Below are 12,870 nucleotides of genomic sequence, written 5' to 3'. Positions count from 1 at the left end.
TCTCTCCTCTGCAGATGGACACACAGGTGGGCTCACAGGTGGAGAAGGAAGAGGGGGAGGGCTCTGCCAGTTTTGTGTCCTTCTCGTTGTATGTGTGCGCGCACGTCTGCTTATGTGTGCAAATGCTTGTGTGTGTGTGTGTGTGTGCGTGTGTGTGTGTGCGTGTGTATAGGTGCAACATCTGGACCATGGTCCACTGACATGTCAGCAAAAGGTATCATCAGTGAAGCTACACTGCACCCTTCTGGGCAACCGCAGCAGCACATGGCCTAAACACGTCTTCACGTCTAGGTTCGTTTTTACTGTCGGAAGAAACTTGACTAAGAGCTCTAAAGAGAGCTTGTTTTATTTAAAAAAATTTTTTTTTTTATTTCCTTTTGTTTTTAACACATTAAAATACAGTGAACAACAACATTTAAGTATCTTTAAAAATATATAAACACACAGCTTTTGGAAACCTTAAAAGGTATGTTTCCATACACTGAACTAAGTCTTAAGATAATTCATTAAACTGGTATTTCTTCTGCATACAAGCATCTCCACTTCTAATCCTTTTCTCCTTTTCAAACCTTTCTCCCAGAAATCTCTCAGATGGTCCTAGAGCTCCTAAAGATCTTACATAAATTATTGTTCAGTCTATGAAAAGATAGGCACAGCCAAACAATATGATTGTAGAAAGAACACTGACAAATAATATTGATCCGGGGAGCGCACAGACAGCTAATCAATGAATGTATGTCCTCCCGGCACAGGCTGCAAGTCCAGATCAATTTTGAAGACAGATGAGACATTGGCAAATAAAGCGAAGTAGTTCTGAAGCATATCCCGCTGTTGTGAAATGGAATAAATTCCCAAAACATATGAAAGATCGACTCTAGCTATGAGGAATGGAGATGCCAGACTGTTTGAACTCAGAAAGAGCAGTCGTGTTTTATGCCGTAATTGTAATAAATATTGTGGCTTCTATCTCACAGTGTAGTAAGTTTATCTTTCTTATTCTTGGTGTCTAGTCATACACTTTTATATCACTTGCTCTCTGGCCTCACATCATGAACCACCTGATGATTTATTGATCTGAACACAGCCTCCAAATAACCCGCAGAATGGTTTCATCACCTTGTCATTATTGCCCCATGATGAGCAGGTTTCAAAAAGTTGGAAAAGTCCCTCAAGGGTGTCTCTTTCAATATTGAACTGATCAGCACATTAGTTTTCATGTATTGCAGACTTAAAAGAGGTTATAGGTTGTTACTGGTTTGCTGATTGCATGGTCAGCTTACTGACCTAAATTTCACATAATTTTTCTTCCATGCTTGTATCCTTAAGACTTCATTTATTTTGTGTGTAAAAAGTCAGACGAGCATTGTTGGGGGATTAAAAACAACTGTCAGGTATATCTAACGATTTAATATTGATTTTTTTTTTTTCATGCAAAAGATCTTCAAGCACAAAATATGACAAGCCTGGATTCTTTAAAGCATTAATGTGCAAGTTTGCACCACCTTTCTTCAACACAGCCTGAACTCTTTCAGCTAAACTTTCTGGTAAGCAGTCTTCAGAAATAGTTCTCCATACTTCTCAAAGGACATTCAAAGCTCTTCTTTGGATGTCGGCTACCTTTTGTTCTGTTTTCTGGCAAAATTATTCCACACTGCGTCAAAATGTTGATGTCTGGGCTCTAGGGAGGACAATTTATCTATCCAGGTATGCTTTTACTGTACTGTCAGTGTGTTTGGAATCATTGTCAAGTTTTTAGCTGCTGCCAATTAGATACCCTCCAGATGGTGTTGCATGGTGGATCAAAATCTGGCAGTACTTTTCTGCATCAGTTTTGCCAAGATCCTGAGACCACTGGATGAACTGCAGTCAAAAAACCATGACAGAGCAGTTGTTCTGTTGTTGCTCTGCAGACACTAACTGCTGTACATCTTCTGACCTACTCCATACATACTGACAATTTGAACTGAAAATTTCATATTGTGATCCATCAGTGCATCAGACTTGCTGCCCCTGGTTTTCAGCCCAGTCTTTGTGTAATTTACCATGCCTCGGCCTTTTCTCTGTGTTCCACTTGCTTAAGGATGGGTTCTTGACAACCCCCTTAAACTGAGACCATTTCTGATGAGCCTTCAGTAAAAAGTAGATGGATCAATTGAAAGGCCAGATGCATCTCTCAAGTCGTGTGTAAGGTCTGGATTATTTTCCTATGATTTTTAGACACTCTGCTGTAACTTTTTAGGCCAATTGCTTCTCTCTTTTTTTTTTTACAACAATCTTCTTGTTGCAAAAAAATTATTTTATGCCTGTCAGCCTGTGTTATCTTTGGCATTTTTCATACATTCAACAAATTCTGTTTTTCTGCAACAGGCTGTAGCAACAAAGTGCCTAAAGATACAATTTAGAAAAAGGTTTTGTTTTTTGGTTCATGCCAAGTTGTCTGTGTAGTGAACACTGGTGCATTCCTTGAGTTATGTGCTTTTTTGTGCTTGAATGATTCAGAATGAGTCAGAATTATAAGAATCAAGTGGCTTAACAAACAAAAATATATTCCAGTGAAAAACAGTCACAAGGACTGGACTGAAACCAAGTCTGACTCCTTGGAAGCAAAATATAAATAAATGAGGGATGGCTCAAGACTTTTACACAGTGCTGTACATTCATACAAACTGGCATTAGATATGCTGCCCTTTCACATTGGGGAAGAAAAAACCTTCAGTCAAAGATTCAGCTTTCAGTCTTGTTATGTGGCAAGATGGTCTTAGACAGAAATAGCCTTAGAGATTGGCTTGGCCCAGATGCTAAGTGAGAACAGCTATAAATAGGTAGAACAGCTGTGATGTCAAAAGGCAAAAACAAAATTCAGTGGATGTCAACATAGAAGCTACATTTCAAAACGCAAAAGTTCAGCATGAACCCATAATAGGTCAAAAACAGAAACCATGAGAATATTTAAATTCATCCACAGGAAGTCAAAAAGGGACATCATTAAAGTTGATTTATCCATTTATTCAATTTTAAAAGGATTTTGAATTTATGTCAAAATTTAAAACAAATGACAATGAAACAGACAAAACCAATAACAAGGTTGGGTTCTTGGATAGCCTTTGATATGCCAGTCAGAGGAATATGTTACTTAACGTATTCTAGTTGGATGAGAAGATCAATATCTGTTGCACCTCTTGATAATAGCATACATGATATTACATACTGTACTTTGATCTATAACTGTGGTGGAGGGAAAAAAAAAAAAATGGACATTTGTAGCTACATAGTGAAAAAAATTATAGAAAAGCCTGAGGAGCAAAGACATCGTGTTCTGCAACATTAATGTTACACTTCAGCCCATTTACGCATCACAAATATTACCTCACAATCAATACATTCCCATTTCCAGAAAAGTTCAGATGTTGTGTAATATTTATATTACTGCAAGATGCATTTATATAAAATTGCGCCTTGTGAGTTGTATACTTTTTTTTTTAATTAACAGTTGAGCAATAGTTTTAAGCAACTTCTTTTATCAAGCCAATTTCTTGAACTCAGAAGACCAAATGATGATGCAAATTAAAAGCAAAATGTTTTCTCTTTGTTTTCCCCTGACATTTCAGCTGCTCAAAACCTTGGTCTCCAGTATAGGCAGGCCAGTTCAGCACCAGGACTCTCCATGATCTTACTGAAATAGCCAAGGCCTTCCCTTAAAATAATATTAATAAAATAAAAATAAAAGCCATACATTGCCCAGAAAACTGTGTGCATTGAGTAAAATGTCGTTTAAACTGTGCCCTGCTAATAGGCAAATGAGTACAATTTTGACTGGCAAGAACACAGGACAGTTTTTCACTTGTCTTCATTCATTTTAAATGAAAAAAAAGTAGTGATGTGTGTGGATCTTGCTTAATATTTTTTCTTCTTCTTTGAATAGCAGAGATAATGTGCATTAACTGATACAATAACAATGTTTTTGGTCCAGTTAGTTTAATGAAGTGTCATTCTACCACCTCCAATTAAATATGGGCCTGAAGTAATTAGCAAATAGTAACAGTCTCTTCTTTTATTCTCTTTACTCTGTATTGACATTTCTTTTAAAATAGGGCTGTAATAAATGCATTTTAAAAAATCTAATAATCACTTTGCAAATAGTTATTAATAAAGGGCACATCACTGCCGTTAAATTAATCACACAAATAAAATCATTGTAGCATTACAAGTGATTATTAAATTGTACTAAATTTACAACACCTATCATTTAAATTTTTTTAAATTATACCAAAAAAATGCTACAGAACTGCTTATTATTTTGGACGTGGCAAACACTGCATAAGACATGAAAGTATTACTGCCTTTTTAGCTGCATACAAGCTTAGCCAAGATCAAGAACTGAAGAAAGGGCAAGAACTGCGAGATACTTCAAACGGCCTGAGAAAACCATTACCTGAGTCAGAAAGGACAACATTTAAAGCTTAATAAAAGGAGTCTCCTTCTTGTCTAAGAGTAGTTACATGACTCGGTGTTGCATTAGTGAGAGCTGTGCACTTTGTAATGATTAAACCTCAAGCACTGATTCTAATGAATGAAGCATTAAAGATAACTTCCTGAGAAGTATCCAATAACGACACCCCTTCAGTCATCCTCCCACCACAGTCTGTTTGGCTTAAGCTGAAATTCAAAGTGCTGCGAGGCTCAAATCTATAACAACTTTATAGCATTCACTGGCAATTAAGCTTAACTTCTTTCACAGTTAGTAAATCCCCTTTTTAACAAATGTCTCAAGTATGTGGCTTAAAGCAACACAGATAGTTTTAAAAATCTTACAGACACATAAAAATATGCTTAACTAATGAGTTTTAAAACATACCTTCATTACTGTAAAATAATAAGTGGTTTGGCACATTAGTCTTGCTAGATCTGGTAAGACAAGTAGCTTATGGTGGCCATTGTTGGCTAATATTGCATGCATACAAACATAAAAGATCGGTGTCTATCACATTTTACCATTTATCAAGATTAATTCTGCCAGACACCAGAAGTTATATGATTTCAGTTTAAATGACACTAAGATATGATTCATTATACCATAAAATACTAAAGACAATGTTGTAATTATTAGTTTAAATCAAATTGGGGAGAAAAAAAATCAGCGATGATGAAGTTTTAAATGTTTTTGAGTGACAATGTTCACATTTGTAAAGTAATGTGCTGTTAAAATTTTAATTTCTATAAAAAAAAAAAAAAAACAACAACAACAACATTTTTCCCCCACAAATCTGTCCATATAACATCCATCCACCCACCCAAAAGGACTTGTGAAGCTTGTCCCACAAGCAAATCGGAGCGTAAAATAATCAAGACTGTTATTTACCTGCTGCTACACCCAAAGAAAATAGGCAATTTCATCCAGGTCTACAGGATAGTCTGTGAGGTGCAATGGTTCCTTGATATCAAATCTCTCCCCCTTGTAGCTTCTCCAATGGCCAGCTGGGAGGTAGATGTCTCTCTCTTGCTTTCCAGGCTCTAAAACTGGGGCTACCATGAGGTCATCCCCAATCAGGAACTGGGAGTCAATTTTATAGGCTGTCTCATCACCTGTGGCAATCCACCACACTGGTCGTATGATTGGGTCCCCAGTGCTCAGCACCTCGCTGGCCAGCTCCAGGACCCTTGGTGCCACAAGACTTTCATGGAGGGCGGTGTATTTCCGAGCAATTTCAACTACATCATCGCCGTACTCCCACGGTGGAATAGAAAACTGCATAGAGGGCATGAAGGCTGATAGCTCCAACCAGCGGATATAAAGTTCTCGGTCAGGTAATCCACGATTTCCATATGTGCGGTTCACATGCGCATTCCCTCCAATCATATCTGGTAAAATGAACTGGTAGCCCAGAATGCTAATGGTGAGCACTGCAGGAATAACAGATTTGAGACCCAACTCATAGCCCCAAACTGAGTCTCTGTCAATTGGTCTGAAAAAGCAGGATATGTTCTGGGACTGGTAACCACTGCGCGCCTCAGCTCTGTCATTGTACAGGCTTGCCATTTCTGTGTAACGTCTTGTGAAAATACTCGGGTCCCGAATGGATTCCAAAGTCTTAAATTTCCATGGTAAGTAGTTAGCCTCTCCTGCCTCAAATTTAAAAGAGGACACCCCATACCTGGATCGCAGTGAACGTAACTGGGAGGCAAACCAATCACGGGTTTCAGGGTTTGTGAAATCCAAGATGCCACCAATGCCATTCCACCAACGCACTAAGGCTGACAGTTGACCTGTAGGCTCTCGGACAAACAATCCCCTCTCTACACAGGTATGGAAGTTTTCTGAATCATGATTAACAAAAGGGTGTATCCAGAGAGACACCATAAAATCATCTGACTTCAGTTTATGAAACATAGCGGAGGCATTGGGGAACTTAACTGGGTCAAACTCAAAGTCCCCATAGTGGCGGGAATAGCCATCATCTAGTTCCATTTGGCTACAATTGAAGTTATACTTCCGAATGTTCGCAGCATATGTCAAAAGCTTTTCTTGGTCAATGTCAGTTTTATGTAATGCCCATGTTGACCAACTGGGATGGCGAAACATAACTTCGGCAGGCACTTTGTTTGGCTTGTTGAAGTATCTGCGGACCATGTACTTGTGTATGGATGTTACATCCGATCCCACACAAACTCTGTAGCTAAGTTCCGCACATGGCATTTCCCCTGGGTTTGGCTTAAAGGAACTATCATTATACCGTGCTTGGAAGTACATGGTCTTCTCTGTGTCATTCCAACCCAAATGGAAGGGCACAGAGTTATTGATCTTGATGGCAGTGGCATTAGATGAAATCCAGTAACTCTCTAAAATTCCACCGAACTCATCACGATTCGAGTAGATGTCACTAGTAACAAATGGTTTTGGAGCTTGTTGGCCAGAAATAGAAATAGGCCAGTGTTGAACTGCTGACACTGCACCTCCATACCAGTGTGCAAACTTGTATGTCATTGCATGCTCTACGGGAATGTCAGGAACCACTTCCTCCCAGCGCACACGGTAGCATTGGACAGTATCCTTGGGCCGTACTGTCTCAATGAAAAAAATCAGTTTTCTATCTGTGGTGCGGACGCAGCTCAGAATCTCACCTTCTTTAGAGCAGGAATCTAAATCAAGGGTTCCTGACCTGTCAAGATTCAAAAGTAATTATATGCATTATCTCTTTACACAAATCTCACATTTCTGTTAAATGACAAAAAGTTCAGCACATATTTAAAATAAAGGATCTAAAGGTCTCATTTTTTCTGCATATGGAAACTTAAATAGCAAAAAAATAAATTGAAATACCAACCTGAAATCCATTCTGAAAACGATAGACCCCCCCTGGTTTCGGATGATGTAGCCATCTTTATTCAGATCCAGCAGCTCAGTCTTAAGCAGTTCCGCTTTGCGTAAAGAGCGTATGTAGTAACACCACGCAGTCACAGCTGCAATCACCAGCACTAGCCCGATTACCCCAGCTCCAACTAAGGGTCGAGTGTCCTTGCTGAGTTTCTGCTTGGGGATAACATCTGTAATTGTGCCCCCCGCTCCACCTGGAACCACTTGGTACATGTTTGTGCTGTTCAATGTGCAAATCCCAAAGTAGCTTTTCCACAGATCATCAATATGTTTTACAGGAAACCTCTTCTGCTTGACACTTGGAAGGTTGTCACATCTGTTTTTCTTCCTGCCATGACAACGATATACCAGTCTTTAAAAAAAATAAAAAATTGGTGACGATGCAATTTGTAGATTTCATATTAACACAGTATTTTGAGGAAATCAAACTTCAATTACTATTTTGATTCTTTATAAGAAAAATGTGCAGGAGTTTTAGTGCATCCATGTTTCTTTCAGTAACAAACAGTCAGAATATACCAATGAAACTATCAAAGGACCTCCAGGAAAACAACCCCAGCCCCATCGGTGCTCTCAGTCCTTCTTGTTTCCCTGTCAGTTCAAAGCCTCCACTACATTTCCTGCGTTGTCTTACATGCTCTGCATTGCTGAACAAAGTGATTTCACAGCACTTAAAGGTATTAGGCTGTCAGAATGTAAACTTTAAAGATGTGTTTGAGATTTAACCAAACAAATCTACTGCCAATTACCCATAAAAAAAATAAGTAGATGTTCCCAGCAGTAATTCTAACCTATGAGTTCAATTGAAAGAATACTCATTTGTATGTAAGGAGGCGCAGAAGCAGAAAAGGGGATTTGGGCCTTAAACCTCTGCCAATGTCAGGAAGGAAAGTAAAGAATACTAAACATTGTGTTCTATCAAGCCCAACAAACCAAAACTCCAAGTAACCCACACATCATTCGGTGCAAGTTTGACAGCAGAGTAAACAAGTCTAAGAAAAAGAAAACAGACAGAGATCCATTTGTAGTGCACCTCCCAGCGAAGGGAAGGCAGAAACTCTTATGGGTAAACTAATTAATGGCTGATGTTAGTTATTGTGGCTTTAACTAATCAGAGGAGATCTGATAAGAATGCACAGCCGATCTAGCGGAGTTCAGTCCTCTCCAACTCAGCTACATGCTCACTAGTCCTAACTACACTTGATGCTCATGCTCTGCCCTGGCAGCAGGGGTCGATAATAAACAAATGCTGGCTATTAATTAGCAATCTAATTGACTGATTCTGTGTTCAACCAGCCCTGGTATAGATTTCCCCCAACAGCAGTAGTGATAACATAAGCCTATCATTAATTAACAGAGAACTAACTGCTGGTAGCTCTGAGATTCAATCAAGCTGCTGGACCCAGTTAGGAAATTTACCAAGAAAGTCAGAAGATGATTTACCATTTGTAAGAGTTATTTCTTCTTTATTGTAATGGAAAACTACAAGGGTGAGTTTAAGAAATTAACCTATGACAGTTTGTGATTTGATATTGATCATATCAGGCTGAAACCAACACTTTGTTCAACAATTAATAGGGTTTTTTCCACCAAGAAGTACCTAATTGTTTCATCCACACAATCCTGGAAAACTGTGCAAGAGGCCACAGTGACATCTTTCCATTTCTTACAAATATGCACGTATGTGTAGACCAAATGATTTTTGCTTAGTTTTATGGAGCTAAAATTAAAAAAATTATGTGGCCAATCCTTTCTGCTCCAGTTTCAACGGCTTCTCACAAACAAACTCAAAGTTTTCAAGTACAGCATGTTCTTCTTCTAAAAGCTTTACACTGCATTTTTTTTTGTTTAAGGTATTATCAAGAGGGCTCATATGCACCATTTCAGCTGATTCACTATCTACCATCACATGGAGGAAAAACAAACAGTGAAGTGCTGATAAAATCAGAGCAGCCATGTGAGAAAGAAACCCTCCATCAGTCTAAATCTAAGCTCGTGCGTGTGTGCAAAATTGACTGTTGTGTGCTGTGGAGTTTTTGCTTATATATCTGTCTCTTGTTAACTGCATAAATCGTGCACTACAGACAACAACAGCGCATTTCTAAGCATGTCTGAGTCTGTCGATGTATAGAGAGCAGTCGTTGGTTTTGCGCCTTAGTGGGTGGTGCGAGAAAGAAGAAAAATAACACGTAATCCATGTGCACTATAATTTTCGCTCACACTTGTTGCCCTTTTCTCTTCGGTTTGTTAGATTTTAAATTACATTTATAGTTTATTTTTGGGTTTTTTTGCCTACCGATCAGCAGCAGTCCCCCCGTCGACTCAAAGTACAACTTGTTTGCTTCTGTTCACACAAACAGCCCGTGAAAGGAATCAAAGCGTGCTGCTGGGTCTCCGCCCTGCACACGTCCATAAACGCCTGGGAAATGTAGTTCAGCAGAAAAGCAGCGCTCTGTGTTTTCTCATTCTGCTGCGCATGTGACAGTGTTGCATGCAAATTACGCAATACTTCACAAAGAACCCGATGAACCTAAAAGTCACCAAAAAAGTTCAGTGTATACAGAAGGGAGGAGTTGATCCTTAACAAAGTGAGGGTAATGCTTCCTTTATTTGTATCGACAGTGACACTCTTTCACTGCATTTGCTCTGGTAGTTGAAGACGGCATCATACTGTATCATTGTACTGATTCCCTTTTAAAGATTGACACACGTTTTCCTCAGAAGATTAAAATTTCAAAAACTCACGTACAGCACATTAGAGCCTCAGAGGCTCATTTGATCGTCAAAATCATCCCATGAGAAGATCTTTGGTACTGATTGAGCACTTAACTGCAAAAGTTTCCTTGCATTACACAATGAGATAACAGCTGTGCTTGTACACTCTACATGATTCACTCTTACACCTTGTCTCACTGGGTTAATTAACAGAGAATTAAGGAAAAGTTAACAATTGCTGGAGAGTAGCCTCAGGCTCTCCGTGGACCTCTTTGGGTCACCATCTTGGAAACCAGAGCTCTAATAATCCTAATAAAGGCTTTCAGACACAAACTCTGGGTGTATGATGTAGTGTCCAGCTTGGTAGGGCTTCACCACATGGAAACAGCTGTAGCAACCACTGCTGAGGAACCAAAAGAGAGAAAAAAGATTATCAGCAGCTATTATTAAATGCACCAAAACAAAAAGGGGGATATATTTCAATATATCACATTCGACTAAATAATCACCTGTTATCCCGGCTGCTGTTAGAACAGCACCTCTGGTATTTTGTCTGTACAAAGCTGCAAGGAGCTGCAGGAGTTTGGGCTCTTGTTTGAAGCGGAGCAGCTGTATTTCGCCTGTTCAAAAGAAGAAAAAAACTGTTTTTTAATAGAATTACTATGTTATCAATCAATAATGTTCATCAGCCCTGAGACCATAAGAACAGGCCAAAGGTTATTTGCCTACCTGAGCTGCTGTGTTGAATGTGGATGGACATGCTTTTGATAACCCAGTCTGCTGTAAAGATAATCACTCTAAATCACTGAGTATTTATCTCTGGTCTGTTGATGGAATATACAGAATATATTTACCTTTGTGGGCTCTTCAAAGCAGTGCTGAGGTGGATGTCAGTGCTCGGGGAAGGTTCGGTCAGTTGTAGTTTCTGCAGTTTATCAGCAGAGGGCATGGCTTGTACTGTTGATGGGTTGACAGGGGGCATGTGTTGTGTTTTGTCGGTTGTATTTAGATAGCTGTCAGAACAAGTTGTAACAGGACCGTGAAATGAAAAATGTCTGACAGGGGGGAAAAGAGGGCGGCCAAAGTCCACAGGGGGCAAGGGATGAAGAAGTGCATGGGTTGACCTATTGTTTGACTGAAGGCTCCTGGGAAACAGAAAGTCCTTGGGAGGCAAAGAACAAATGGGACACATACATGTAAATTTTCTTAACTCTATTCATCCTTGGATGAATAAATAAGCATGGAGAAATTCCTGCATAATAGATAGGATACAGCTGTTTTGATTCACAGAAAAATGTGCCCAACCAGTCAATTAGTAGGACACTTTTTTTAATATAGCCAAACAAAATAGAGCAGTACGTATAATTGCCTCAGATTATCCTGTCTGCCTGAAATGAGCTATATTTTTCATATTTTCTGAATCACCTAGGGTGATATAGTATAACTTCTAATTTTGGAGACAAATTTGAAAAAAAAGAATAAAGAAATTCCAAAATTTCAAACAGTCACCCTGGCCTTTCAGTCACTCAGATCACGTAGGCAGTATTGAAAGCTGTGTGTCTTACCGCCCGGGGCTGAGGGTTGTTCCTACGGTGGGCAGAGGTCGGTCGAAGTTGTGCTCTTTTCACTGTGCCTGGAGATCTGAACTGTTCATTGTACACTGTGATGTATAGTTGGGGAACCATCTTCACTGACTGCCTTACTTACTTTTCCACTGCTTACATCCAGATCAGTCTGCCTGAATGGAGCATGCAGCATCACTCACCTCCCCCTGACACCTGCTAACTCCACCCCTTCCCCGAAAACAGTGTACCTCCTCTTTGTATTACCTTTGTCTGTGTGTTTGTTTGTTTGTTTGTTTGGAAATATTGTCTAATATTTATGGGGGTTTATTGTTCCTCGAGTGTGATTACCACCTACTTCACTGTCATATTTAAATATTATTTATTCTATATTTATATAACAACATGACATTTCTCTTGCATCAGTAGTTATAAATCCTGCATGAAACCCTGTCAGCCTCCAAATTGATAAAACCTTTTGTTTAACCTGGAGCTATTCTGATTAATGTACTCTGTTGGAAGGAAAGCAGATTAAGGGCATCCTTGCTGAAGCAGAAAAACTCTTTGTGCTACCTGAGCACTCGACCACTAATCCTCCTTAGCTGCAAGCCCCCTGCAGAGACACACATACCTGGGGTCACAGCCCATGACCTATTTCCCTCCCAGGGGCCTTCACAAATAAGCCACCACTGATCTCCAACACTTCTGGCCGTTCAGCTGCCTCGTAGTTAAAATAAACTCAGCGCTATCAGATCAGCAGAAAAGGAGTGAAACAGCAGAGAAATGGGGCTTCTAAAAATCTTCACCACCACCACCACCACCCAGTGTCACCTCTGTTCACTGTCAGCTTGCCACATAAGCATTAATAATTTACCAAGCGCTGTAGGGTGCCTTTGTGTCTCCAGCGCTCTCACTGACTTATCTGTGACAGGAACTGGCTGTTCATCTAGTGAAGCGGTTGGGGCCTCGTTTGACAGCCATGTTAAGCCCAGTCAAATCCACGCGAACAGATGCAGAGCAGAGGATATGGGGAATCATAGTAATGATCTGGCAGGAGTGTCCTTCACAGGAGCTCAAATCAGATCCAGGGCTGTGCGTTCCCAGCTTTGATACAGTTTTCATACAGCTTGAAACAACTTCTTTATTTCGTTTCATTTTGTTTCAAATGGCACACTCGGAGCCTGTTAATGTAAGTAATTTTCACAGTTAAGTGACTTCAAG

General features: G+C 39.6%; 2 protein-coding genes across 4 annotated transcripts; both read right to left on the bottom strand.

The window, feature by feature from the left end:
• Positions 1–2,278: 2,278 nt before the first annotated feature.
• myorg (myogenesis regulating glycosidase) lies at positions 2,279–9,809 on the bottom strand. 2 transcript variants are annotated; one of them, XM_085159317.1, is made up of 3 exons: positions 9,669–9,809; positions 7,323–7,700; positions 2,279–7,157 (listed from the first exon to the last, which is right to left on the bottom strand). In XM_085159317.1, the coding sequence occupies exons 2-3, from the start codon at positions 7,583–7,585 to the stop codon at positions 5,366–5,368; spliced, it is 2,055 nt and encodes a 684-aa protein (XP_085015443.1). In that variant the 5' UTR covers positions 7,586–7,700; positions 9,669–9,809; the 3' UTR covers positions 2,279–5,365. The 2 variants fall into 2 exon arrangements, with proteins under 2 accessions (XP_085015443.1, XP_085015444.1); XM_085159318.1 differs by having other exon boundaries at positions 7,323–7,724; positions 9,669–9,777.
• Positions 9,669–12,823, bottom strand: LOC146518886 (uncharacterized). 2 transcript variants are annotated; one of them, XM_085159322.1, is made up of 5 exons: positions 11,653–12,823; positions 10,942–11,249; positions 10,817–10,867; positions 10,597–10,707; positions 9,669–10,487 (listed from the first exon to the last, which is right to left on the bottom strand). In XM_085159322.1, exons 1-5 carry the CDS (start codon positions 11,770–11,772, stop codon positions 10,397–10,399), a joined length of 681 nt encoding a protein of 226 aa, XP_085015448.1. In that variant the 5' UTR covers positions 11,773–12,823; the 3' UTR covers positions 9,669–10,396. The 2 variants fall into 2 exon arrangements, with proteins under 2 accessions (XP_085015448.1, XP_085015447.1); XM_085159321.1 differs by having other exon boundaries at positions 9,669–10,490; positions 10,817–10,864.
• Positions 12,824–12,870: the final 47 nt, after the last annotated feature.

Source organism: Neolamprologus multifasciatus, chromosome 5, assembly GCF_963576455.1.
Source record: "Neolamprologus multifasciatus chromosome 5, fNeoMul1.2, whole genome shotgun sequence".
In the NCBI taxonomy this organism is placed as follows: domain Eukaryota; kingdom Metazoa; phylum Chordata; class Actinopteri; order Cichliformes; family Cichlidae; genus Neolamprologus; species Neolamprologus multifasciatus.
The sequence above is the reverse complement of the archived record's forward strand: the minus strand, read 5'-3'. Positions and strand labels throughout refer to the sequence as shown.

What these genes read in the sequence shown, in the direction of transcription:
- myorg (XM_085159317.1), bottom strand. Translation starts at nt 7,585, where the DNA reads ATGTACCAAGTGGTTCCAGGTGGAGCGGGGGGCACAATTACAGATGTT. An exon ending in GTTTTCAGAATGGATTTCAG is followed by an intron (nt 7,158 to 7,322) that starts GTTGGTATTTCA and finishes GAATCTTGACAG; the next exon opens with GTCAGGAACCCTTGATTTAG.
- LOC146518886 (XM_085159322.1), bottom strand. Translation starts at nt 11,772, where the DNA reads ATGGTTCCCCAACTATACATCACAGTGTACAATGAACAGTTCAGATCT. An exon ending in ACAACCCTCAGCCCCGGGCG is followed by an intron (nt 11,250 to 11,652) that starts GTAAGACACACA and finishes TTGCCTCCCAAG; the next exon opens with GACTTTCTGTTTCCCAGGAG. An exon ending in AACAGCAGCCGGGATAACAG is followed by an intron (nt 10,488 to 10,596) that starts GTGATTATTTAG and finishes GTTCCTCAGCAG; the next exon opens with TGGTTGCTACAGCTGTTTCC.